This window comes from Pavona decussata, unplaced genomic scaffold, assembly GCF_977016875.1.
Source record: "Pavona decussata unplaced genomic scaffold, jaPavDecu1.1 SCAFFOLD_134, whole genome shotgun sequence".
NCBI lineage: Eukaryota > Metazoa > Cnidaria > Anthozoa > Scleractinia > Agariciidae > Pavona > Pavona decussata.
Genome location: NW_028145547.1, coordinates 3996343 through 4022500, shown reverse-complemented (window position 1 = coordinate 4022500; position 26158 = coordinate 3996343). Strand labels below are relative to the sequence as shown.

Here is a 26158-nt window from a genome sequence, read left to right as displayed (position 1 = left end):
GGTAACACTGCGATCTGTTTTAGATCGCTGCTTTTTGATTTGTTTACATTGTACTTACCATAACGTTACTTCGCGATAAAGCGTTAAACCTGTTGTGAAAAATTCGTGATCTCCTACCGCATACTAGAATTGAAGAAAGGAGCTTTTTTCTCTTACACGTAATTAACTACATGAACGTTAGATTTCGCCAGAGTTCATGCGAAGAACGAGCTTTTCACTTTCAAGTTTTTGTAATATTCTTTCTTTGGTTCATGAAATTCTTTGTACTCCGTGACTTGACACTTATCTGTTTAGTTATAGGTGAGTTCAAGAAAGCTGACCACCGGAGTTTTTGGGCATGTTTTCTTAGCCAGTGATATTCTTAGAAAATCGTTCGCATATGCTTTAAGATTAAACATTTTATAGTTTTTTCGTCACATATCAATAATAAATGAAAACTTTCAAAACGGTAGGAGCGACCATAAACTACGTCATGCAAATGGCGTTTATGTGATTGTTTTTGTTTTTAATGCCAGGTAAAAGATGCGACCCAGGGAGTAGAGTGGGCCGCAGTGCCCGGTGCCGAGTGTATGCTACTATCGAATGCTGGTATTTTCCTTAGGACAGCTAAAAGCCTGACTAACTCCTACGGTGTGGCTGTCATAGAGGATGTTCAACCCGGTTACTATCAGGTGAATGTGCAAAACGATGACACCGGATTATTTAAGCGCTATATTTTTAAAGTTAGGGCAGGATCTCGTTCAGGCGAATATTAGCGTGGCTGCAGAAAGCGGTACTGTCCATGGCATTCCACGCTGTTTTTTTTTTTTTTATCCTTTTTAAAACCTTTTCCTTCCACCTTCAAACGCATGCGAGGTTGAATACCGCTAGTAAATCCTCAACGCTTGCAGGCTCATTGTGGACACCAAACTTCCCTCGGCTTAGTAAGGCTGGGCACAAGAATTATCCTTCACCGTCGAATTTTGGATTTTGTGCGGTTCTAACTTTTGTGTCTGTAGACGCAATCCTTTAGGGTGAACACTGCAATGAAAGTAACCAAGTATTTTCATGTGGTTCTATTTATTTTGCTGTACAAGAACACCTAGTATAGTGTGAACTGTTTTAGGGGTTCTTAATTCGAGTCTGAATGAGATCGTTAACATTCAAGTGAAAGCTACTGAGCAGTTCTTTTATGTGATGTTTGTCTCTCGATATTTTAGTACCAAGGTTATTGATTTTAGTGCTTTTGTGGTTGAAACAGCGGAGCCATGGAGTGGTTTTCACTTGAGTGTCGTAAAACCAAAACGAAAGTAATCACCCAACCAATCAGAATAAACACAAAACACAATGAGCCAATCAGAACTCGAGTCAAATACATGAAACCGATGCCAAGCGCGGGAAATCGCGTACGAACAGGTCACGAGTGGTTTTGGATTTGCTTCTCATTGGTCGAGAGAAAGTGGCGCGAGGTTTGCTAGCCAATCATAGAGCGAAGTAAAACAAAACCAGAGCAAACGCGAATAACTTTCGACACAATTGAAAACCGCTCTAATCGTTAGGACAACGACGCTGTTCGCTTTTATAGCGCCAGCTTTGTAGTTTTGCTAACTTTCCAAAACTTTGCTTTCCAGGTTCGAACCTCCCGGATAGGCTATTACACATTAAACGAGAACTTGAAAATCCCTTCCACGACGGAAAATCACGCCATGATTCACCAGGACATGGTGATCTCCCCACGCCTGTCTCTCCGCGGAAACGATGACATGTACCGCATCATACTTACCTGGGGGCGCCAACCCAAGGACCTGGATTCCTATCTTATCACACCCTGGCAACGAAAACCTGACTGTGAAGCTGGCATGGTAAGGCAATCACTGTTCACTCCCTTGTTGGATCAGCTCCCTTAGGTTTTACTTGAAGGGGAAGTATCATGAAAATTTGACGTTAAAACAAAAACTCAGAAACGTTTCTTTATCAACAGAAACTTAAAAGTATTGCTTAAATTTGTTAAAGATGGTCACTTCAGTGTACTAAGTCTGTCGTTGAGTGTCTCTAGCCACAGATGGACTGGGTTAGGATAGACCGCAACTTGGAAAAAATTAGGCTAACTGCTTTGAAGTTCTCACGTTTTCGTTTCCAAACTACACTAGAGCAGGCCAAGAGTTGTTCCTTTCCAGAATTCAGTTGATTTCTTTTTCTTGATGTTCTAGAATAATTTTGTAACTTAGTGAAGGTGTTGTCGCACCATTTTCAGCCTAAAAGGTCAAAATCCCCGTGATACTTCCCCCTTAATAAGGTTCCTTTCTTTTGAGAGTGGAGGCAATACTGCGGTGTCAGGCTCATCAGATGTACTTTCCTGTTGCGTTCTTTAAGGTGTACAAGATAAGTCTAAATTTTGAGTCTTTCATCCGAGTCTGTGAATAAGCTCCAGAAAACTCACAACTGATAGAACTAGATTGATTCAAGTTCGTAACGATGTGTTTTTTTTTTCCCACTGATTCAAAAACCTTTTGATCCCTGATTGCAAAAGCCTGGCAAATGTTACCCCGTAATACCACCACCTCAAAAACTTGACAAGATGAGGAAACGCGTTGGGCTACTTTGCACGAAAAACTACCAGGAAGAAAGCGGATTTGAAAATACTTGTCGTGCCCAAAAACTCTTCAGGAGTTGAGAGACGGTCCGTTGATCTCCCGACTTTGATCCCTGATCCTGCGGAGGGAGGGGGAGGGGGTTCAATTGAGTTCCGACTGAAGTAATTAACGTTTGCTTTGATTTTGCTTTACTATACTCCGTGATTGGTTGGCAAAGCTCGCGCCACTTTCTCAACCAATGAGAAACAAAACCAAACCGTAATAGCGACTTGCTCGCACGCGTTTTCCCGCGCTTAAAGGACGAAGTGTTTGCTTCAAATTCTGATTGGTTCATTTCGCTTTTTGCGTCTGCTGTGATTTGTTGGAGGAAAGACTTTGGATTTGATTAACACTCAGTTGAAGACCACTTAAAAAACCTCGTTTCGACGGAGTCATTTACCATAACTGACAATCAAAACTTATGCGTAAGGCTTTTGCCTAAGAATTTCACTGATTTGTGTGTGTAGGTTTTCTATGATGGCAAGCGGTGTCAGCAAGGCTCTCAGACAATCGATCTTGATGTGGACGCTACAGACATGTATGGACCAGAGACAATCACGATGAGAGGACTGCAGTCCGAGACATTTGGGTATTATGTGCACATTTATACCAATGGAGTCTGCTGGGATAAGATATCTGCCAACGTCAAGATTTACCAAGCCTCTACGGGTGGTCTGCTGCACAACATCAAGCAACCAGGATGCAGTGAGAGTAAGACAGAGATATTCTACAAATGATAATTGATTTTGAGGGTTTACTAGTTCGGTTCAAGGGTTAGAATAGAGATAAGGGGACTTTCAAACTTTGCAAAGTAACATTTCATATAAAGAAAGAAACAAAGTATAGGAATTTCCACAGTTATCACCACCTAATGTTAAACAATGTCACGGAAAGTTTTTAGCCAATCAGATTCGTAAATTATTCATAGGAGAAAATGGCATTAAGGCTGTTATACCCATATGGTTGACGAGATTATGGAATGGACAAACCGATCGAATGGCACATCAGTCAGGTCTATTTGAATAAATAAATTGTTTTTGCTTGTTTCTCTATTCTTTGTGAAACTAATGGAATACATTACTGACGTCTGAATTTTTCCATTGGCCTTTGGTTTGCAAAACTTCCGCTCAAAAAATACCTCAGTCCCGGAGCTGAATGTAGGCACAAGCCATTCCAAGCCTTCTTTTCCCTTTTCTTGATTTCAGATGGGTTTGGTTATGACAACATGAACTGCTCACGTTACTGGCACGTGTTCGATTTCGACGCCTCTACTGCAAAGTTCAAGATCTACCAAAACAGACTAATGACCGCCGCACCCGTCCTCCCTAAGAAAAGCGCTGTCAATCCAAACTGCAGCTGCACAGATAAACACGAGATCTCAAGCAGTGACGTCATCAGCTCAGCTGAAAGGATCTCCATCACGGCGAAGAACTTGATGGTTGACAAGCTGTGTGTGAACGAGATGAAAAACATTTATGACAATGCAAGTAAGTGTTGTGTGTTGTGTTAGGCAGAGAAGGTTTAACAAAGTATCCTATTAAATCAAAACTCAGATGAAGGCTATTGGAGCGGTACTTTTTCAGCAGTTTTCTGTTTCTGTTCGTTTGCCTGTTCAAGGTGGTTCTAACTTTCAAGTCTCCAGGGGCCCGTTTTCTCGAATATCTTGGTAACTTGTCGGGCCCGAAATTACAGTGCAACGAACTCAACCGGGGCCACCGAAAAAACCGGCACTTTGAAATTTAAAGAAATGTTCTTTTTTTTTATTGGTTTACAAGCTACCAAAGCCAGACTCCTTTGTTGTGAACGTGACCTGTGATTGGCCGATCAATGTTGGGTGGCCCCGGTTAAGTTCGTTGCACTGTAAATATTCAAATCAAAATCTAAAGAGTAAAAGTGCGAGTCCTAGCTAACAAACCAGTCCATTTTGTTTTGTTAACTGATAGTTTTATCAGATTATCTGCAAAACTATTGAAACCTCGATCTTGAATGTAAACAACAACAGCTCTCCGGGCCCGTTAATTAACTGGACTTTCGAGAAACTGGCCCCCAGGAACGTTACCAAGAACAATTTTCCTGTGGTGGTATACGTACTGTTTATTATGCCGGGTTTAGAAAGTGGAAGCTACACATGCAAATACTGACCTAGCTGTTAGAATGAGCATTAAATAAAGCCTTTTCATAAATATATCTTTAGTTTAGTTAAAGGTCGCGAGCTTAAGTTCACAGCTTTTTCGGCCTTAATTTTCAGTTGATTGCGAGAAAGTAAAGATTGTAAACCTAGAGCCCCTGATCCACCGAACGTACAATAAAGTTATTTTTAGAACTTTGCGACAGCAGTCGTTGCATGTGTCTCACTACTGTAATAAATAACTTTACCAAAACTTTTCCCTTTAATTTAGCCAAAAAGAACATCAGGTTAAACCCCTCTGATCTGGTGGACAAGCTGGCAATGTTTATCAGCGGAAGAATAGAGGAGAAGAGACAGCTAGGAATGAAACTCAAGAGTGTGATTGAAAAAGAGCATGAAGACTACAAGAGCGTGCATCAGCCAAGAATCACGAACCTGAAAGAGATCGCTCCCAAACAGTGCTGCCGGTATGATGGCGACACCCAATACTCCACTGTGTTTCAACGATGGGTTGACACTAAATCGGTAATTTTGTGTCTTGTTTAGAGCGGTTTCCAATTGAGTGTCGTAAAACCAAAACCAAAGTAATTACTCTGGCCAATCACAACAGGTGTAAACAACACAACGAGCCAGCCAGAATTCGAAGCAAATACATGTAACTGGCGCCAAGCGCGGGAAAACGCATGCGACGAAAACACGATTGGTTTTGGTTTTGTTTCTCATTGGTTGAGAAAGTGGCGCGAGTTTTGTTAACCAATCACAGAGCGTAGTAATGCAAAACCAAAGCAAACGCGAAATTACTTTCGACACTCAATTGAAAACCGTTCTATAGTAAATAACACTCAACGGTTATGAAACAAAAAATAAATTAAAAAACCCGTGTTGTTATATACGGTTTTTGTAAACATTTTTGGCCTTTGTCGTGCACAAATCACAATATATTTTGAAATGTGTTGGGGGCACCTGGCCAATAGAAACTTTTCTGTTAAAATATTCAGCAGTTTTTCAAAGTTATTTTCTGGAACGTCGTTTCCTTTTCTACTTATTTTGCGCCAACGTAGGGAGGAAATACAGTGTAAGTGAAGCTATATTTCCTATTTTCTTTTTTGTAGAGCTGTTGGTCCTGGCCAAGCGAAATAAAAGAGGTGCGTTGTCGTATTTTGTTAACAATCGATTAAATTCGTGGTTTTAATAATGAGTGATTCAAGACCCAGTTTAACCAGTTTTACCCGGTTTCAGATGCCCGACGAGCTTGTATCCGCTTACGACTGGACCAGTTCACTGGAGAAACAAATGGTGAAAAATCTTCATTCCGTGTCACAAAAGGTAAGGATTTAAATATTTAAGATTTAAAGATTTTATTGAAAACAATACATGGCAGCCAAGGGCTGAATTGCGTGCCGTTAAAATGTAAGTAATAAAAATTACCTAAATATATAATAATGCCATATAATAAAGTGCTATTCAGTTCAATTTAGTTCGAAAAGCTATTTACAAGATCTAAAATTAAATTAATCCATACAGTATTTATATTAAAACATGACTCAATAATAAAACTATTTCTTGCACGTTTCGTGTTTATTTTACCGTAGCCTTATTTCTGTTTGATCGATGACCACAAAAATTAAAACATATTTGCTTTTTACAATCTGTCTAACATCTTCCCCATGATTTGACTATTAGCACACCCTTTCGGCTTCTTAATACAGACATTTCTTATGCCCGTTCAATTATTTCTACATGCGATTTCAGGGGCAGCTCAAGTGGCAGTATTTTGCTGATGATGCGACAGGGTTCTTCCGTAAACTTCCCGCAGCGTTGATCAGTTCGTCCAAATGTGGTACGTTATTGTGATAAGAATTATAGGCATTTTTTCATGCTTTCTCAATTTCGCAACTGTTTAAGTTGCGTAAAAAACTGCAAAGGTCTTTCTTCTATTTAATCTTTCACCCACAGTTCGAATATATATGTTTCATATACATGTATTCATATTCATTTAAACCGTGACCCATACAAGTCATTTTAGTGCAGCAAGGACACGCAGTGATATTGCACTGCGCTAAAATCGAATCAAAAATGTTTGAAAACATATCAAATGTAGACGAATGTTTTGGATATGCCAACTGCCGTACTGTCTTGCCTATTCGAAGCAGTTGCAAAATGCCTAGCAAACGGTGAAAAACTTGCGTCGAAGCCCGCGCGAGTTTGAGCTATCAAAATCAGCGAAAGTCGTTCCTGGTGAAAATCTTTAAAATATCCTCAAGGATCATTGACGATCTGTATTAGGATTTTCAGGCACTTTGGCTCCAGTAGCTTGGTTTAATATCGCCGTCTTTTGTTTTCAAACAGCCACCAAAGATGAACGCCTACAGCCTTGGTACATAGCAGCCATACTCCGACCAAAGAACGTCGTTATATTATTTGACATCAGCTACTCCATGAAGGAAGAAAACAAGATTATATTCGCCAGAACCGCCATTACTCCGGTGCTGAAGGGACTGTTGCCAACGGATTTTGTCAACGTAAGTCCCCGGCCTGTTTTTCTAAGTAAATCGCGAGTATCCACAGAATGTTTTATTTTTTACAATCAGTGCTTTAATGAACACAATAATGAGTTAATTAGGCTAGAGTGAGTGGTTAAGCTCTACACATGGATATAAATTCTTAGAACGGCCACACCCAAATGATGTCAACAAGTGATTTCTTTTTCAAAATATCTGAAAATACTTGAATACCGCCATTGCCGCAATTTAAATACCTCCCAGCTGGTCTATCTCACTACGACGTTCTCAGCGGTGGCCATCTGATCCGGAGGTCGTGACTTCAGTTCATAGCATAAGTAAAAGATTTTTCTTTGTTCCCGGCAAACCAAATCTCTTTTTCAAGGCTAGCAAGTCTGAGTGAACTCGAAAGACAGTAGTGCACATTTAGCACTCTAATGTACACGTCAATTTAATTTTTAGGTGATTGCTTTTGCTAAGTCAGCTCTTTTGCCGGGTATGACGCATAGTGGGGAGTCAGATAACACGTACAACGGCTGCTTCAATACTCAGCTTGTGCAGGCCAATGGTCAGAATTTACTGGACTTGAAAAGGTAAACTGTACTATTTACTGATCAGTGCTTCGCGCTCTCTAAACCAGCTCAAAGCGGCATTTTTTTCGGTTCCCCGGGCTCCCTTTTCTCAAGTCTTACAGCTGGTTATTTCACTCATTTGTTTTTCCGCCCTCGGGAAGCTTCTGAATGAGAGCGGTTATATATTTTCCCACGTTTCACCTCAGCTGAGCTCAACGTTTTACATCTACCAAGGAAGCCCTTGCATCGTCTAACCTTTTACTCGATTTACACACCCGTACGGACGCAAACTTACGCTTCGGTAGTGAAAATCTATCCGCTACTAACAATTGTTACGTGCATAAAAATATTTGTGACGCGTATGTTTAACCGCGGTCAACTCTTAATGCCTTCGTAAGCTGTTCTCTAATGTGATTTTCTTTAAGCACGTAAGGCCAGTTACGCTCACCTCTGTGTGTGCGTAAATGAAATCAGCCTTTCCAGTTTTATTGATGGCTTCATTAATTTGTCCCGGTAGTAGTTTCACCCCATATGCCTTTTACCTTTCTTTCTCTTTATTACCCTTGTAGGTTTGTGGAGGATGTACCACTTGCTTCCACAAAAACGTCTAACTATTACAATGCGATTTCCATGGCCTTGAAACTTTTGACTGACATCAGCAACAACCGTGAAACACACGTAAGTGTAACGTTTGATCGGATAATACGTACGGGTCTGCCCTCGAGAAGCTCATATGTTCCTCTAGTAATGCTTCGGAAACTCTAGTTGTAAATGTGAATCATCCTCAGGTATATCATATGACAAATGCGAGACTGGAATTCCTGCTCGCTGAAAGAAAAAAATCGCATTATTGTTTGGTCTTCACTTCCAGGTATAGCTAGGTATTTCCTGCATGCATGTAAGATCTCAAGTGTGCTGTACGGTCGAGGCATTATGGATTCTGAGCTTTTATTGAAATATATTGGGTATTTTCCAGACTACCTTTTGGCATTGTTGCGTACGCTTTTACGCTTTTTAAGGTTAAGGTTTCTAAGCACAGAACTGTAAAATAGGCTATTTGAAATAGCGTGAATTTGATTCTAATTTGGTTTGTGTACCTTCACAGCTAATCTTTCTGGCGGGAAGTACGGATGTTTCGACAGAGGACATAAGTGCTTTTTTGTCCCGGAGCAACAATTCTGTTAGCGTGTACACCTACAGTTTACTGGGAGAGTCAGCAAACAGCTCAGCAGATGCTGAGAGGGAACGCTCAGTTCAGAGACTTAAACAGATGGCACGAACTACTGATGGAAAGTTTGAGGTAAAATGGTAATTAGAAACAGAAACTGTACTTAGGAGAATTGAAAGAAATGAAATTTGTTACGATTACGGATCAGATATGGTGGTGTTTCTTGAGGGAACATGACGTAAAATACAATGCAATCTAATCTGAACTGTTTTCTAGAGATGACATTGACAGGATTTAGGAAGCTATGTATTTAGTCTCTGGCTATATTTGGTTATACCATTTTACCACCATTTTGAAAGCAGGGCTGAGTGCAAATTTTTTCATACGAAAATTAGTTTTGTTTGCATATGAATGAAAACTAACTCCCACAATAAAAACTTTGCAATTAGCCGCGCTTTCATAATGAGGTTCAAAACAACTCGGAAATGGCCTATTCAGTAGTGAAATGAAAAGCGTATGATAGCAGCCACGTTTCTATTGTGTTTGCCTGACTTTGTTTATTACACCACACACGTTACAAAAGGCAAAATAAGAGTACAAAAAATGTATCTTACAGAGGAAGTGATGAAGAAGCCTTAGGAGAAACCATAGGGCTTATAGAATAAGGCTTCCTCATTACAGAGTTGTTACATTTAATGTTTGAAGACTGTGAGACGGTTGATACAATTACAGTTGAAACGAGCAGACGGGAAACGATCAATAAACATTTGAGAAAAAAATAGCACGCAAGGTCAAATATAGATATACAGATTTAGTAGTAAATTCTCCTATCTTTTGCCCAGGCTTTTCTTATAAAAGTACTGGGGAGAAGTTGTTAAAATATCAAGAAAATTCACCTTGGGTGATAGTATCTTTAATTCTCATTACCTCAGAGGTTGAATAAGCATTGATATTACAAGGAGAAATTTGATGCTGATCACTGTTAAGGCTTAAAGGGTTCATGTCGCCTCAAATGCTGTCATCATAGCTGAATGTTGTTTTTGTTGTATTTCCTTTAGAGTATAACTGATTATCACGAGCTAGCCTTTACCATAGGACGCTTCTACAAGAATATTCGAAGCAGTAACACCCAGGACAGTGGGCCTCGTGTAAGTAACTGTAGACAGTGATTCTGAGGATTCAGGAATTTCCACTTGGAGAGCATGCAACAACGATACGTTTTAGTGGCCTTCTTGGGAAGTGTTTAGCTTAACTTGTCCTGTTTCAGAACTCTTTCATCCTGCTCACAGCATTTTAAGAACAAACTTGTGCTATGTTAACCGCCCCTCTCTCCCTATCCTTTTTGCATCATTTTGAATGTTGCTACAAAGAAAAAACGTTGAGAAACATCCGCGTTTGTCCGAATGTAGCTACATACAATCCTGTATTTGAACACGATAATGGTTTTAGCATTCGAAAACGAATCATTCATATCTAGTAATGAGAATTATGAGCACTATAAGGCACTTATAGACAATAAAAAAAACATAAGTGGGCTCGACTTTTATCTATCTATTTGATAAATTTTTATTTTGGTTCTCAAATTGGCCTAAACTACAAACAGAAACTACAGGGCGTTCAGAGAATGGGCAAGAAGTGTGTCTCCTCTGTACTTTCTGTGCGTAATGTGTGCCTTCGTATTTGCAGCTATCGTCTCCACAGTTTGCCGAGAGACTTGGAATGTACGTAACACTCGGCGTCCCCTGCTACAGCAAGGATGAGGTAAAACTTACGAAGTTCTGAGTAAAATCATTATACGCTCATGCGGACATGTGTAGCTTTATATCGTTTGAATATCGTCTCTGAGTATTTAATTTACCGCATTTTTTTTCTATTTTAGAGAGGTTTGTAAGATTTCTTAACGTTCATCTTACCTTTTGCAACTTGCTTACGAAGTTTTGATTGTTTAGCATCCCAGTCCAACAGTCGGACAGCCAGTCAGTCAGTCAGTTATTCAATCAGGCAGGCAGACAGTCAGTCAGTCAATTAGCTGTCAGTCAGTCAGTTAGACAATCAGGCATTCAGTCAGTCAGCTGTCAGTCAGTCAGTCAGTCGGTCAGTCAGCTGTCAGTCAGTCAGTCAGTCAGCTGTCAGTCAGTCAGGCAATCAGGCAGTCATTCAATCAGTCAGCTGTCAGTCAGTCGGTCAGTCAGCTATCAGTCAGTCAGTCTGTCAGGCAGTCAGTCAGTCAGGGAGTCAGACAATCCGAAAAATCACCAGTATAAAACTAAAATTATATCGCGTTGGAACAAAATCTGTCAATTGTTTCATTTTTAGTTCTTTTTCTCTTTTCTTAGTCCCTGATCGGTGTTGTTGGCATAGACATAGCGTTGAGTGAACTCCTTCAAAACACAGTGGTAAGTTCTCGTTTCTTTGTGATATTTGTCGAGCATGTGGAGTACTCGCACACGCATCAAGCTTTGATTTTAAGCAAAATTCTCCTTGCAGTCATTTGGTCCCGGTGAACTGTCGTACACCTTCGTGATTGAAACCGACAACGGCCGAGCACTGGTTCATCCCCAGCTTCCCGAGCCTGAGGCGATTCAGGAAGATCCTGTAGTGATTAGGATCAATGACCTGGAAACTAGTCCTGGTAAGTTAGTGTACTTCTCTTGTGGTTTGTAAAAACCCTTGGACGTTGTAGAAAGAGATAGATCAGTTTCCGTGTACAGCACACTGGTACGACTTGTATTCAAATGCATTGCCAAGGTCGTACTTTTCAAACTCGAACTTAACGCCTCAGAGGGGCATAGACCCTTTATTACTCGGCGGCCATGTTGAGTCTTAGGAGAATAAAAAGCTTTGTTTTTGCACGGCAAGCCTCGCACTGAATTCGCATCTGGGCGAGGCTTGCCGTGCAAAAACAAAGCTTTTTATTCTCCTGAGACTCAACATGGCCGCCGAGTGATAAAGGTCTATTAGACTCCCTTTATCTCTGCTTTTTGCAGCGGGTTTCCAGAAAGAAGTTAAAAACGTTTTTTGAGGGTCACAAGCAACCACCCTCTGGTTACATTTTCTCCTGATGTAATTTCAAGCCTACTAGAGTAATCTATTTACTGTAATTTGTTTGTAGGATTTTCGGACATCTTAGCTTCCATGATGAATAGAGAAAAAGGCAGCAAGACCTTAAGATCCGAGCGGGTATTGTCCCGAGGAGACCCGAACTTCAACGGTGAGAGCCCGCTGCATCAGTTGTCGACGCTACTACTAATTAAATGTCTCAGTTGGTATCTGATGTAATGCAGTTAGTGTTAGCACTTGCGATGAATACTCTCTGATTGAATCTCATTTAATCCCCGCTGCCTTTAATGAATGGGTTCTCCCCCGTGTTAACTTCGTATTGGAATTTCTCTTTGTTGAATTTTCGATCCATTACCTATTTCTACTTTGTGACTTTAGCCTTTCTACAGAAATGTGATTTACAGTAGAACCTGTATAAAGTGGCACCGTATTAAGCGGTCACCCTCTATTAAGCGGGCAGTTGTCAAGTCCCGAAAATTACTTCCCTTAATTACTGTAATCTTGACCTGTATTAAACGGTCACCTCTATTAAGCGGTCGCGGTCACCCTACACTAAGTCCCAGCGAGCTGTTTCTATTGTCTTGACCTGTTTTAAACGGTCATTTTGTAAAAGGAAACCACTTAAATATGGTAACAAATAGCGTGCCAGGCAATTGAGTTTCTAATGAGCTGCACAATCGTGGCGTTAATGTTTTACTAGTCCGTTTCAATGTCATGCTCTCCTTTGTCATGCCATTTTATCGCCGACCTTTCTTAACCAAGTAAGTGATGTATTCTGTGCAACCTGTATTAAGCGGTCAACCTCTATGAAGCGGTCACTTAACCATTCCCCGAGGGTGACCGCTTAATACAGGTTCGACTGTATGTTCTGCATTCACTGATTAGCCAAGGAAAACACTGCTAAAAGTATCGGTCAAGATCAGTTAATTTTAATGTTTTTTCCTCCTTTCTCATAAAAACACCCGGCCTGAGACATATTATAACCGTCCAGTAAATAGCATTGGGACTGTTCTCTTTCCATGTTCAATCAATCATTCAATCAATCGATCGATAATTATAAATCAACATAATAAATCAACTTAATGCGCTGTACCGAAAAACAAAGGTTCTTATCACCTGTTTACAAACAGACCACAATGGTATGGTCTGAACGAGAAAGTTTCACCTGAAATTGTCAAGGAAAATTTGCTTCTTTGGATTAGTTTGTACAAACTAAAACTAAGCGACGGAAACCCGAGTTTGTCTGCAAGTTGCACACGTCATTTTATGGGCGCACGGTCGTGCGTATGTTGAGAAGTGTACCATGATGAAGCCAATAGGAATAAGATAGAGAAACACGCGCACTATGTTATAACGGCGCAATTAACATATAAATCTTGTTTGTTCTGCTTAGGATATCGTGGTGTGAAAACTGATTTCACTTACTCTTGGAAGCCCGTAAACAACACAAACTTTGCAGTGTGTATTGTTGTAGCTTCAGACGAACTCGACACAAAGGTAAAGTTTTTAACTGTGTGTATCTTTACCTGCCTTCCCGTATACCCCGCTATGTGGAGCAACCCCCCCCCCCTCCCCTCCCCACCCCCACTCCGAGAAATAGGGACTTTTAAAAGCAACGAGAACGTTGACACCCTAGGCTTTACAATCGGACACCGGAGGTCGTGTTCTCATAATTCGTTCAACCACGCCCCACACAGTCGGCTTGCTTGGGCTCGGACTTTACTTACTTTAATAGGCCTTATCACGGTTTTCGACGCCATTTTGATCAGAAGGCAAACGGGCTTGGAATAACAGTGTTTGTATGGAAATCCGATGTCAAATAATTTTCATAAAACATCGCTGCTGAAAAATTCATGAATTGGAAACTTTTAGCACTAGGAAAAGGATTTTAGGAAAAAAAATGGAGGGATGTAACTGTGCAAGAAAGAGTCCAGTCGTGTTTTGAACTACATTTGTCTGTAAAGCAAACCAACCGTGAACTGCTACTAAAAATAGTTCGCGGGAAAAAAAATACAGGAAAATGTATGGAAAGTTCAAAACACGACTGGACGCTTTCTGGCACAGTTACATCCCTCCAATTTTTTTTCTTAAAATCCTTTTCCTAATGCCAAAAGTTTCCAATTCATGAATTTTTCAGCATCGATGTTTTATGAAAATTATTTGACATCGGATTTCCATATAAACACTGTTATTTCAAGCCTGTTTGCCTACTCGTCAAAATGGCGTCGAAAACCGTGATAAGGCCTATACTATAGAGATTACGCCTTACTCTATCTTATTGCAGGAAATAGTCACTCACAAACCATATCCTCAGCCGGACTTGTACCACCGCTACGATTTTGTCAAAGACTTACCAGTTGGTTCCATAATAGAGCACAAGCCCATTGCTTTTCTAAGCAACAGTTCATTTCCCGCTACGCTGTCTCGCTCAAAGTGAGTATACATTCTTTCTTAAATTAATTATACATTCCCACCTACATAGCAAACGTTTCGTGTAAAATATATTAAAATCACTCTTAGGGTCCTCTTGGATCTTGTTCTTTGCTAGTTTAATTAAACGGCTATTCTCTTTAGTGAATGTAAATATATGAAACATATATTTTGAACTGCGGATGAAAGATCAAATAGAAGAAAGATCCTCGCAGTTGGTACGAAAAGAAAGCCTGAAAAAAATTCAGCCTTGAACGGGATTCGAACCCATGACCTCTGCGATGCTGGTGCAGTGCTCCACCAACTGAGCTATCCAGCCAACTGGGAGCTGGTCATATTGTGAGTTCGTACTATACCCGTGAAGGATGAATAAGAGGTCATGGTTCAAGCCTGAATTTTTTTCAGGCTTTATTTTCGCAACTGTTTAAGTTGCGGACCAACTGCGAGGATCTTTCTTCCATTTGATATTCTCTTTAGTGTTGTTTTGTACTTGGTTGAAATCGTGTAAGAAATCTTATCAACATATACAATTTATTTATGGAAAAGATAGAATTCAAAGAAGGGAATTTAACTGCACTTCTTTTTCTTCAGTTATTTCCTGAGTTCCAGTTGCTTCAATGATCCATACATGTTTGAGAACACTCCGGTAAGTTACACATAACTCGTGCAAACAAACTAATCAAAGAACACTCACCACGGCTAGGAAACTGTCTGAAAATTGAAACTGACGTTAGTTGTGAATTGTCGTTAATAACAATCTTTCATAGCACTTTCTTGAAATATAGTTCAAAAATCATTAATAATTCAAAACTCGCATCACGTAATCGCATCACGCAAAAACTCGCATCACGTGTTTTATCGGGTTTAAAACCACTCGGCTGCGCCTCGTGGTTTTAAATCCGATAAAACACTCCTGCTCCTTTTTTTTAACATTACGTGGACGTTCGCCGAATTTCGTCTGCATAACTTTAGCACAGTCATAGTATCTTGGATCAGAAGGTCGAGTATCGTTTTGTTTCCTTAGCTATATAAGAAGAGTCGGTCTATCGAGGTTTGTAGATGGCCGGCCATCGGAGGACAGTAAGAGAAATCTAGCTCAAGGTGGGGTTAATCCACCCGGGCGAGTGGAAGCATTAATGGTTCTACACGCTACAAAAACCAGGCTATGTTGACCTGACCTGACCTGAACTATGACCTGAGTGTGACTAGACAGCAAGCTGTCGTGCTTTTTTTCTCGGATCACCCTCTCAAAGTGACGGTAAAAAAGTGAACGAGGAGAGCCGCGTTTATTATTAACCCGCGGCTTGCTAGATCAATCGAGCACGTAGGTAACTTAGATGAAGAAAGACGCTGCTCGCAGTCATGAATGTGACTTAACCTTACCATCATCATCCGTGGCCTTCTTTAGTAAAAACAACAGACAAACTGAAGAAACCTCCACTCTCGTAATAAATTTCGCAGTTGGAAATAATATTTAATTTCAACTTTCGTTGGAAAACATGAAATGATATTTCTGTGTTAGTAATAAACTGAAAGTGGATTTCATTACCACCCGTTTTGGTTTTTAGAGATTTTGTTATTTAACCGCATGCCGCCATGTTGGACTTCATGACGTCATACGGTTGCCAAGTTGAAGGAATTGAGAGACGTTAATAGCGGTAACCGTATTATATGAGGTCATATTATCCAAAATGGCAGCGCGCGGGAAATTTGAAAACGCTGAAATGTTCTTACGATGTTTGGAATTAAATTTAAAATTAAGACGTTATTTGCAACAATTTAATGTCAATACGTTGTTTGTGTGGAGGTGCCGGCCTTAACAACAGAGTCATAGCTTAACGCTGTTTTTGCTTCACCCTTTCGCTGCAGGAAACCCTTCATTTTGTGAAGCTCCTCTCCGATTATGTGGACGGACAAAGTGACAAGCCTCCCACACCATCGCTCAAGAAAGGTGTTCTGGTGGACATACGACTTACAAGGGAGATAGAGAAGTGGTACGAATCAACGCTTCACAGCGATTTTGCTTTGTTGTTTTTATTGCCCTAAGGTTTATTATGACCCATCTCCCTTGTTCGCTGGTGCAGGAAAAGTGCAGCTCCAATAGTCCAGTTTCGAATTCACCAAGACCGCTGGATGAAAAGACAAAAGACGCAGTGATACAGGGCTAGCCTCAATCTGAAGTAAAATATTCACAAATACCAACAGGAAAGTGCTAAATCCTAAAATAAAACAATACACAGAGTTGTGAAAAGTTCATCTTCTCACTGGTATTTTTGAATATTTTACTTCAGATTGGGGCTAATCCTGTATGAATGCGTCTTTTGTGTCTTTATCCAGCGGTCTTGGTGAATTCGAAACTGGACGCACGAGCCAAAGTAAGAATATTTGACCTTGGCGGGAATTGAACCCACGACTTCCGGATTTTATCACTGCTGCTATACCGACTGAGCAACGACTCCAGTCGGGAGCAAGTCGTGGGTGATTATGGTGGTAATTGCGGCAATGTGAAAGTGAAGGGTACAAATGAATGTTGTGCAAGGACACAAATGAAACAACAATTTCTTGTCTCAAATGTCGTTTTGCTGCTTTAACTAAATTTCTTTCGTTAATATCCTTTTCTTTCGAAAGTTGGATGAAAGGTGCCTCTGATAACCTTACATGCCCCTTCGGGCTTGGAGCTTATATTTTCCAGTTTAACGTCGGTTGTACTTATTGCTATTCAAGTCGAGTCTAAACAATGCGCGAATCTGCTGCCTTACCCAAGGCTACAAACACTACAGACCTTTGTAATTAGTTTGTAAATCGCTCTTTCTTTTTAGTTGGAACAGAAACCCCATGCGTGTCCTTGGCAGCAGTGCAGCTTGGCGGTACATCGCCACAAATTCTGGAGCTATGAGGCAGTACCCTGGCCGACAGACATACAACAACAGGTTAGTGGAAGTAGCAAAAGCTACTTGGGAAACGCCTTGGACCAGCACACACGAGATTGTAGTGAAGGAACAACAAAAGATGGAAAACCTACATTTTTGCTTCAACAACTTCAACTTCAACTTTATTGATTTCTAAAACCTTAAGCCGGCGACACACCTGGCGATTTTATACGCCGATCGCCGCGATCGGCGTATAAAATCGCCAATATCTGACATGTCAGATGTCGGCGATTGAATGCGCCGGCATTCGCCAAGTGTGCTCGTTCCCGCGATCTTCTACGCTCATCGCTGCGAATCGCCAGTAAAATCAACCAATCAGATTGCGCGATTTTATCACATGACTTTTCAAAATGCCCCTCGATGGAGCACTAGAACAAGGGCGACGTGCCACATCGCCAAGCGTGTCCAAGTGTGAATCATCGAGGTTGTCATTTATTGGTTGTTTTTATTCTTTAGGTATGATCCGACTACTCGGCCTTGGTATTACGCCGCCAAATCATATCCAGGAAAGGTTACATTTTCAGTGCCTTATGGGGTAAGTAACTTATGGCGTATACGTCTTTCCAGGGATCAAGTCACTCGGCTTGCTCCATTAAGAGGTTTAAGCCAAATAATTTTAAAATTCAATTTACACGCGCGGAGATATTCTTAACCGTGACTTTTGAGCATATCGTAACATTGGAAGTGAAATATATGGAATAATTAATCAACGAGATACTATGGCAGTAATGCACGCAACCGTGAGGAGACTTTCTTTTCGCAGCTACGTAAGTTGCATACGTACTACCTGCAGTGGTCTCTCATTTAGTTAGGGTGAAGGTTTGTTGTGAAGGACATGTTAATCAGACTGAGAGGAAACTAAACTTGGTCTCTCATTTAGTTAGGGTGAAGGTTTGTTGTGAAGGAAATGTTAATCAGACTGAGAGGTAACTAAACTTTTTCATGATTTGTACCAAAGGTTAAATCAAATCGGTGGTGTAGATCGGAAGATCGGAAAGTCGTTGGTTCGAGGCTAGGATGGTGTCTTGTGTGTTGTTTCCTTAGACAAGAAACTTTGCTTGATATTGTCTCTCAGACCCTGGTTGTTCAAAGAAGTGGGTGATTTTATCCACGGATAAAATGCCTTAGTTGGAGTACATTTCAGCCGCTGGATAGTGATTTATCCACTGGATAGCGATATCCACTCTTTGAACAACCGGGGCCTGGTGTATAAATGGGTAACGGCGACATGCTGTGATGGACTAGCATCCCATCCAGCGAGGATTAGCTCCCAGTTGCTTCATGCTAAAGAATCCGGGTAAAGCCGGGGCACTGGACGTGTTGGCCACTAAGGCTCGTACTGCGACTTTAACCTTGCCCTAAAATGCCTAAATCAGATGGATTTTTTTTCTCTTGTTGTTTAGGACAATGGCGGCGCTGGAGTGGTGGTTACAACCAGTCAAACAATAAGCAGTGATTCCATGGTAAGACAGTAAATAAGCTGCGATATAGTCAACATCTAACAGTATTGTTACGTACCACCAAACAAAGAGAATACAGACTAAGCTCAAAATGCGAGTCAGTTTTATTTTTCTGGGCCTTCAGTCGAGAAAAAATAAAAGTGACGACCAAAAACAGCCAGTCATATTATACAGCTTTTCCGCTGAATACTGAATGTTTGTTACACACTTTTTTCTTTCTTCAAATCTAGGCTTTTAAAACTGTTTACGTTTCGTTTAACTTTGTGAGAATTTGCACTCTATGTCATGGAATGAACACATTTATGTGACTTTAATACGCCTTTTTCAACTGACGTATTTCGTCTTTTATTTTTTTAAGGTTCGAGCTGTGATGGGTATTGATTTCAAAATGATCAAAATCCACCAAATCGTCTCAGACAGTGGAGACATTTGTAAAAAGAGCTCAGGTATGTCCAGAAAAGTTTCTGTCGTTTGTTGATAACAACAACAACACATCCCTTATTTCAGCACGATCAGGTTTAAAGCATAAAAATGCTTGTGGGGTCGTGTAAACTATAAGGTAAAAACTTCAAGATAAAAAAAAATTAAAATGCAATTCAAATGGTACGCTAATAGTGATATTTAGGAGGAAGAGGGTAAAAAGATTTAAAAATTATGTATTGAATATTAAAACCTAATAACATTTGTAAACGGTGTAATGTCTGTGGAGTGCATGATTGCAAAGACTGGACGTTAAAGTCAAGACCCTTAAAAAATTTGTCCTTTTTCACTTTATTGTAGAAAACCATAAAAGTAAATACGCTGTACTTTAAGACGGCGTTCCATAAAATAGCGCCTCTACAGCTTATGGAATTTATTAATCACATCTTGATCGTAAAAACTATAACAAATCTGATGATGCTGTGCTTGGATTTCAGTGTCTTGTATGTTGATCGATCCGAATGGTTACGTGGTTTACAGCAAGCAGTTCATGTCCAGGCCAAAGTAAGTTTAAAGAAGGAAATTTACAGTGGTTTAGAGCCTATCCAAGACAACTGACAAGGGATACTTTCTGCCTGTTTCCGCCAACTTGCTGCGATAACAATGCGCAAAATTTGAGCCTCGATGTAGCCTGTATAACAGGCGTTTATTTAGCCGAGCACGAAGTGCCAGTCGATGTCACAAATTATGCATAATCTAGTCATCACTAATTTATTACACTCAAGATTTTCGGGTGTTTGTTGGTCACGTGACCAGCCGATGACAGGGTCTTTCCCCGCCCTTTTCAATTTACAAGGGAAAAACGAGGGGAAAACCCTGGCAACAAGGTTGTTTAATTTGGAATAAAGAAACCGAGAAATTTTGTATACTTTGATATTTCTGTAAATACTTTTACTATGCTCAGTTGGAAGCAGGGTTTAATCTATGATTAATCTTTTACTACGCTGTTCGCGTATTGCAATTAATTATGTGTGCCATCTTGTCCTTAACTTTAGAACTGCGAAAGAACGCGTTCATCTTGCATACAAACATCCTGAACTGCTGCTAGACTTGATGAAGAAAGCAATTATATCCACAAGTTTGGCTTGTAATGACTTAGAGGTACATCTCATTATGACTTGAGTCCTTCAGCCACAGTACTCTGCTTGCTGTTTTAAACATCATTGATACCGTGCTGACAAAAGACCTATTTCCTTTTTTCAGCTTGGCCAAACGTACACCAACTACAAAATCGCCGACACAATACCTACGTAAGTGTCTCAAGCTATTAAGTATGTGAGCCAGTCTCGTATCCTTTTATCCTTCATGCTGTTTGTTTCACAGCGCGGCTTAGACATAAGTGATCCTAGCCTACGAAACAAGAGTTTCCGTTCAGGAATTTTGTGCGTTTTTTCGCTTTTTGACCGCGCGGATATTGGGACGAAAGCGAACAAAACGGAGGGGGGGACGAAACTTTCTCTCCTCTCTTCTCTCCTTTTAGTCTCCCTCGCAGCTGTTTTTAGTATCGTCACGCTCGTGGCTTCAAGATGAAACAAGCAATATGATTGGTTGGATTACTTTGGCGCGGACAGTTCTTGAAATATGTAACCCGAATAGTGATTGGTTGAAGTTGTGGAAAGGAATGCTGTTCGAATGTGAGCAGCCGTTTGCGGGGAGGTGTGTTGCGTGACGACACTGAAAACGGCTGCAAGGGAGACTACTCTCCTTTCCCCTTCCTCCGTTTTGTTTTGTTTTGTTTCGCTCTCGTCCCAATTTCTGCGCTTTCAAACAGCACAAAATCCCACAAAAACACCTGCTACACAGGCTAAAGCGATCCAAACAAATAGCTGACACCGCCTAAACACTCATAATATCATCATCATCATCATCATCATCATCATCATCATCAGCCAACTGCACTGCAGTCGGTCACGAGCTTCTCCACGGCTTCTGGTCTTGTACCCTGCTTCGAATCTCTTCTGGCGTTGGTGGGTATACCTGGCTGATTACGCCGGCAATGTACTAATGAAACATCAGCTTTGGGCAACCGGGCTTACGTCGGCCATGTTTGGGGTGGAAAAAGGCGTACCTGTTGACCAATTCATTCTCTGGTTTCCTGAGGATATGCCCTAAGAAGTGAAGCTGTCGTTGTTGTATCAGCTGGATGAGCAGATCTTGTTTCACTCCTTTGAGGACTTCTTCATTCGAGAAGAAGTCCATTCTCTTGATACCCAGGATTACATTACTTGCAAAAAATTTCGGACGTTAAAATTTCGGACGTTTAATTTTCGGACACTTTTCCCTCATTTCGGACAATTTTCGGACAAAAATTTCGGACACTGCGCTGAAAAAATGCCTAAAGTAAATTTACAACTAAAAAACATGAATTAGACTGAAATAAAATCTGTGAAAATGATAGTTTTACTGTACCTTCAAGGTCTTACAGCCGGATACACCAACAAGAAAATAACACAAACTCAATCAAGCTTATGCCTTAAGCAGTGTCTCAAATATTTTCCTTTCCAGTGATAAAAAGAACGACTAAGCAAAGCCGCCTAATCCAAATTCTAGCCATATCATGTATATTGGCTTTGAATATGTGATGCCGTCGCCCAGAAAGTACTTTTAAAGTTTTATAATATACTGTAAAAATTTCGGACACTCTAAATTTCGGACGCTTGAAAATTTCCGACGGTTTAATTTTCGGACACTATTTTTGTCCGAAATTAAAATCGTCCGAAATTTTTTGCAAGTAATGTATTCTATAGCAGCTGGTGGCGCTAAGTTAAATTTGATATCAACTTTTCTGTATGTCTGTGAGTGGTAAACTTTATCAACCTAACAAATGGCACATAATACAGTGGCTACCACTTGCTTGGTATTACATTAAACTGTCTTCTTTTGTAAAACAGTGGTAAAGTTGAAGGCACGTTAAAGTGTGGTACTTATACCATGGTGACTGTGCCGAACACCAATGTGTACCTTGTGGTCCTTGATGGAGGGGACTGTCCGGACTCCACCATAAAATGCACCTCGGTAAGTTGTCCCTCAACAGAAAAAGGGTTGACATGGAGAATGTCCTTTTTTTTAAATTAGTGCATGCTCGTGTATACTGGTCATGACACTAAGAAAATTGTCGCTGAAGATGAATTGTCCTGATATTTAAACAATTTCTCTCAACCAATCGTATAACAAATGTAAGGAGGCCAGTAAGGAGAATTTGTACATTGGCATGGAGCTTCAAGAAATAGTCGCGTAACTTACTTTTTCATGCTTTTGATGCGAATCAAACTCAATGAAAGCCGAACGAATGCTGTGTGAGATTTTTGTTTGAAGTCTGCATTCTTTTATTTTCCTTTCAGTGTTCGAAGCAATCTTGCGCAGATGGCATAACCAAAGAAGGGTCTTTGTCGGCGCCTATCTGCGTGCCTTGCCTGTGCAGTGTACCATACAGTCCTTGTGCTTTGCACTATTACAAGGTATTCATGTTTATTAGTAAATAAACTCCTTCAGGTGGCAGGTATATCGGAGGATAATGCCCAAATTTAAAAGGCTGACCGAAAAATGAGAAGTTTGCTTCGAGGGTAACTGTGAAATTTCGAGGCTGGGACAATCTTTAAGAATCCGATATACCAGCAATCCGAAAAGGGGCTTAATTATTTCATAACTTTGCGATTGGTTTCTGAGACGCGCGCATCTTTTTGTGGACCACAACTTTCTACCCGATCCAGACTCGCTATTTCCAAAAACTCGGTCACTATCACAGTCCAGCCAAAAAAAGATCTTCAACATTTACAACAACAACTAAAAGACGTCTTTTAAGTTTCAATTCGCGGGAAACCCAGTGTAGACTAAAATTTTTTGCAATTGATCATACCCTAACTCTCTGATTTCTATACCCTACCGAGTCCCAGTCTAAACTACTTGAAAGCCATACCCTTCACCAGCGGCGCATATCCATATAGCTTATAATTTTTATATGGGAGTACCCCGGGGTCTTATTAATTTTGTCATGATTACTTCTATCTCTCGATCTTCTTTTCAGAGTCCTAACGCCGCCGTGACCTGTCCTTCAATGCGTCGCAGTCTGGGTACATCGAAAAGCGCCTGCAAGAAGCCTGATACAGATTCCGTGTTCATTCGTGTTCCCACTCGTGACCCAGGCCTCGGATCGACGGTATCACCCAACCCAAAACATCCGTCAGGGTCTGGTATCAAGTTTTCTCCCTCCTTGCTATCTCTGTGGTTTACATTGTTTCTGGGGGCATTGGTGCTTCGCTGATACATTGCCTGCCTTAATTAATCCTTTTTATTTTGGGTCACCATGGTAACAATATTGTAGGGTGTGACATGAAGAAAGGAACGCTACCGAGCAGCACTTTGGTGTGGTGCTGTTTATTTCACTATACACTATAGTATACGCAGTATACTACTTCATAGAAAGTGCGTACGTACGCTATTTACGAAAGAGTTTGTTGCTTCAAAAGTCGAATAAGTATGCAAGTACTACATGTTGAGGTCCCACTCGGAGGGGGGGGGGGGGGGGAGATTCTGTATATTCGTACTCCATTTTTTTTAAACCTAAATGTCTCATATCCCCTTATTGTAGTTCATTGTATCCTGAAGCCAAAGGCGAGTTTGACACTCACGTCTTTTCATTGTATAACACTCAGTATTAAAAACAACTCAAATATTTATATAGCGCCAAATTGCCCACGGCAGTTTACTGTTAAAAGCATGGTTACAAGGATAAAAAATACAAGTTAAAAATCTAAAAGCTATCCTATTAAGCCCTACTGGGACCTCCATGTTGCAGAGCACTTTCCTTAAAATATTTTTTGAGTATCATTTTTTGTGGCTGATTGTTAACCCGTACAAGTGGAATTCTCACATTTTATACTCAATAAAAACTCTCGAGCTTTTTTTTCCCCGTGGTGCTGTTTGTTATGCTGCACCTGATGTGATTCTTACTTTTGAAATCCTATCGAGCGCCATTCAAGTGAAAGCCACTGAGCAGTACTTTCCTGTGATACTCTTTGTTATCCCTTGCAAGGTTATTTAAAGTTTAAAACACGAGCAGCAGTGTTTTATCGAAGCCGAGTGGTTTTAGACCCAATAAAACACGTGCTGCGAGTTTTTTGAAGGGTTTCAAAAACATTCCTGGAAAAGCGTGTGTCAAGAGAGTTCATAACAATGATGCTTTTGTGAACGTTGGAAATTAGCATACGAGTAAAACACTAAACACCGCATACTAATTAGGAGGGGGCTTTGAAAACTACTCCACGTGATGTTTTATCGACCATTTGATAGGTCAATGACTTATGAATTATTTATGAGTTTTTGAATGTATCTTTTGCATAAGATTTAAGTCCACTGAATAAATTTGTTATTATACATTTTTCTTCCTTTAGATATAGGCTTTTAACAGCGCGCACTCAAAAGATTATGTTCTCAAATTGGCACTAGCTTTAGCGAGTGCCAAGTCGTAGTTCTGTCTACATTATCAACACAAATGCATTGTTTCTTTTCTTTATTGCATAAAATGTAGAAAGAAAATATATTGCTAATGGACGTTTTACTGGAACGACAATTCAAATACAATTTTTTTTAGCTGAAACCGAGAAACGATTACTTGCATATCTTACAAAATATGGTCTGGGAATTTCCAGTTACAAATAAATTGAACATTAGAGCACTTTTCAACTGAGTGTCTGTCGTTGTGTGCTAAGTAACCTGGCTTTGAGTGGAAGCGAGGCTGGAATTAACTTTGTTTTGATACAAACCTTTAAGGGAAAGTGTCATGGTGTTTTTGACCTCTTTTCTTAAAAATGATGAAATAAGACCTTAACTTAGCTACAAAATACTTCTAGAACAATGAGAGGAACGAAATCAACTCAATTCTTGAAAGCAACAACTCTTGATCTGTTCTAGCGCATTTTGGAAACAAAAATGCCCGAACTTGAAAAATATTAGCCTAACATTTTTCAAGTTTCAATCCATTCCGACCTGCTCTGTCTCAGACTAGAGACACTAATTGTTTCACTGGGGTGATAATTTATAACAAACTTGACAATTATTTTCTTGTTTCTGTTGACAGGCAAACGTTTTTGGGTTTTCAAATGACATCAAATTCTCGTGATACTTCCCCTTTTATGCATCTGATAAGTAAATGCGAGAACAACATGATTTCCATATGAAATGTAGTGAGGTTTGCACCAAAGCACTCACAGGCCAGGTCTGTTGGACTATTGAAGATGGTACCTCCTTTTGCTACCGGTCATCTCGGGATGGCCCGAAAAAACGCGGGAAAAGAAGACCTTAGCATACAAGGGCTATTGAAATCCAAAAAGAAAACTGGGCCATTTCTCAGGGACAATTAAGCTTCAATTTGGACAAAATACCATACATTGTTATGTATTTTAACTAAGCTTTTTCGTGGATTTCAAAATTTCTTTCGACTCTCAATTGAAAACTGCTTTAAATGATACTTGACTGGTAAAATATTTCCCCACTTGCAAACACGATTATGTTCCGTGCCAGAAGGATTCTGGCGTTTGATAGATTCATATGATTCTAATACTTATATTTACATTAGTCTACAATGTAATAAATGCATGGTCCGTCGATTTGTTGTTAATTAAGGTCAAGTTTCCAATGAGTTTCCACCGCTTGAGAAGTGTTGTTCTAAGACCATTTGCCAAGCAGTTATTTTTTTTAAACATATACAGGCAAAAACTAAAGATAGAAGAGTCCTACGTTTCGGCGACATCTTGGCGCCATTGTCAAGGGAAACGGAGGACTCTTCTATCGTTAGTTTTTGCCTGTCTATGTTTAACTA

At 40.2% G+C, this 26158-nt stretch overlaps 1 protein-coding gene across 2 annotated transcripts in view; it reads left to right on the top strand.

Annotated features, from left to right (window-relative positions):
* Positions 1-23692, top strand: part of LOC146467824 (VWFA and cache domain-containing protein 1-like) — a 27664-nt gene extending 3972 nt beyond the window's left edge. For both annotated transcript variants that reach the window (XM_085125216.1, XM_085125215.1), the window contains exons 2-32: positions 516-671; positions 1611-1841; positions 3080-3323; positions 3818-4099; positions 5012-5265; positions 5853-5885; positions 5980-6066; positions 6493-6580; positions 7090-7262; positions 7704-7834; positions 8383-8491; positions 8919-9113; positions 10040-10129; positions 10668-10742; positions 11318-11377; positions 11469-11613; positions 12094-12192; positions 13435-13538; positions 14326-14474; positions 15063-15117; positions 16341-16465; positions 17291-17401; positions 17858-17936; positions 18805-18864; positions 19220-19307; positions 19779-19845; positions 20337-20442; positions 20545-20591; positions 22233-22356; positions 22683-22799; positions 23366-23692. In XM_085125216.1, the coding sequence (XP_084981342.1) occupies positions 570-671; positions 1611-1841; positions 3080-3323; positions 3818-4099; positions 5012-5265; positions 5853-5885; positions 5980-6066; positions 6493-6580; positions 7090-7262; positions 7704-7834; positions 8383-8491; positions 8919-9113; positions 10040-10129; positions 10668-10742; positions 11318-11377; positions 11469-11613; positions 12094-12192; positions 13435-13538; positions 14326-14474; positions 15063-15117; positions 16341-16465; positions 17291-17401; positions 17858-17936; positions 18805-18864; positions 19220-19307; positions 19779-19845; positions 20337-20442; positions 20545-20591; positions 22233-22356; positions 22683-22799; positions 23366-23602 (3867 nt within the window). In that variant the 5' untranslated portion in view covers positions 516-569 and the 3' untranslated portion in view covers positions 23603-23692. The remainder of the gene's footprint in view (positions 1-515; positions 672-1610; positions 1842-3079; positions 3324-3817; positions 4100-5011; positions 5266-5852; positions 5886-5979; positions 6067-6492; positions 6581-7089; positions 7263-7703; positions 7835-8382; positions 8492-8918; positions 9114-10039; positions 10130-10667; positions 10743-11317; positions 11378-11468; positions 11614-12093; positions 12193-13434; positions 13539-14325; positions 14475-15062; positions 15118-16340; positions 16466-17290; positions 17402-17857; positions 17937-18804; positions 18865-19219; positions 19308-19778; positions 19846-20336; positions 20443-20544; positions 20592-22232; positions 22357-22682; positions 22800-23365) is intronic.
* The last annotated feature ends 2466 nt before the right edge of the window (positions 23693-26158 follow it).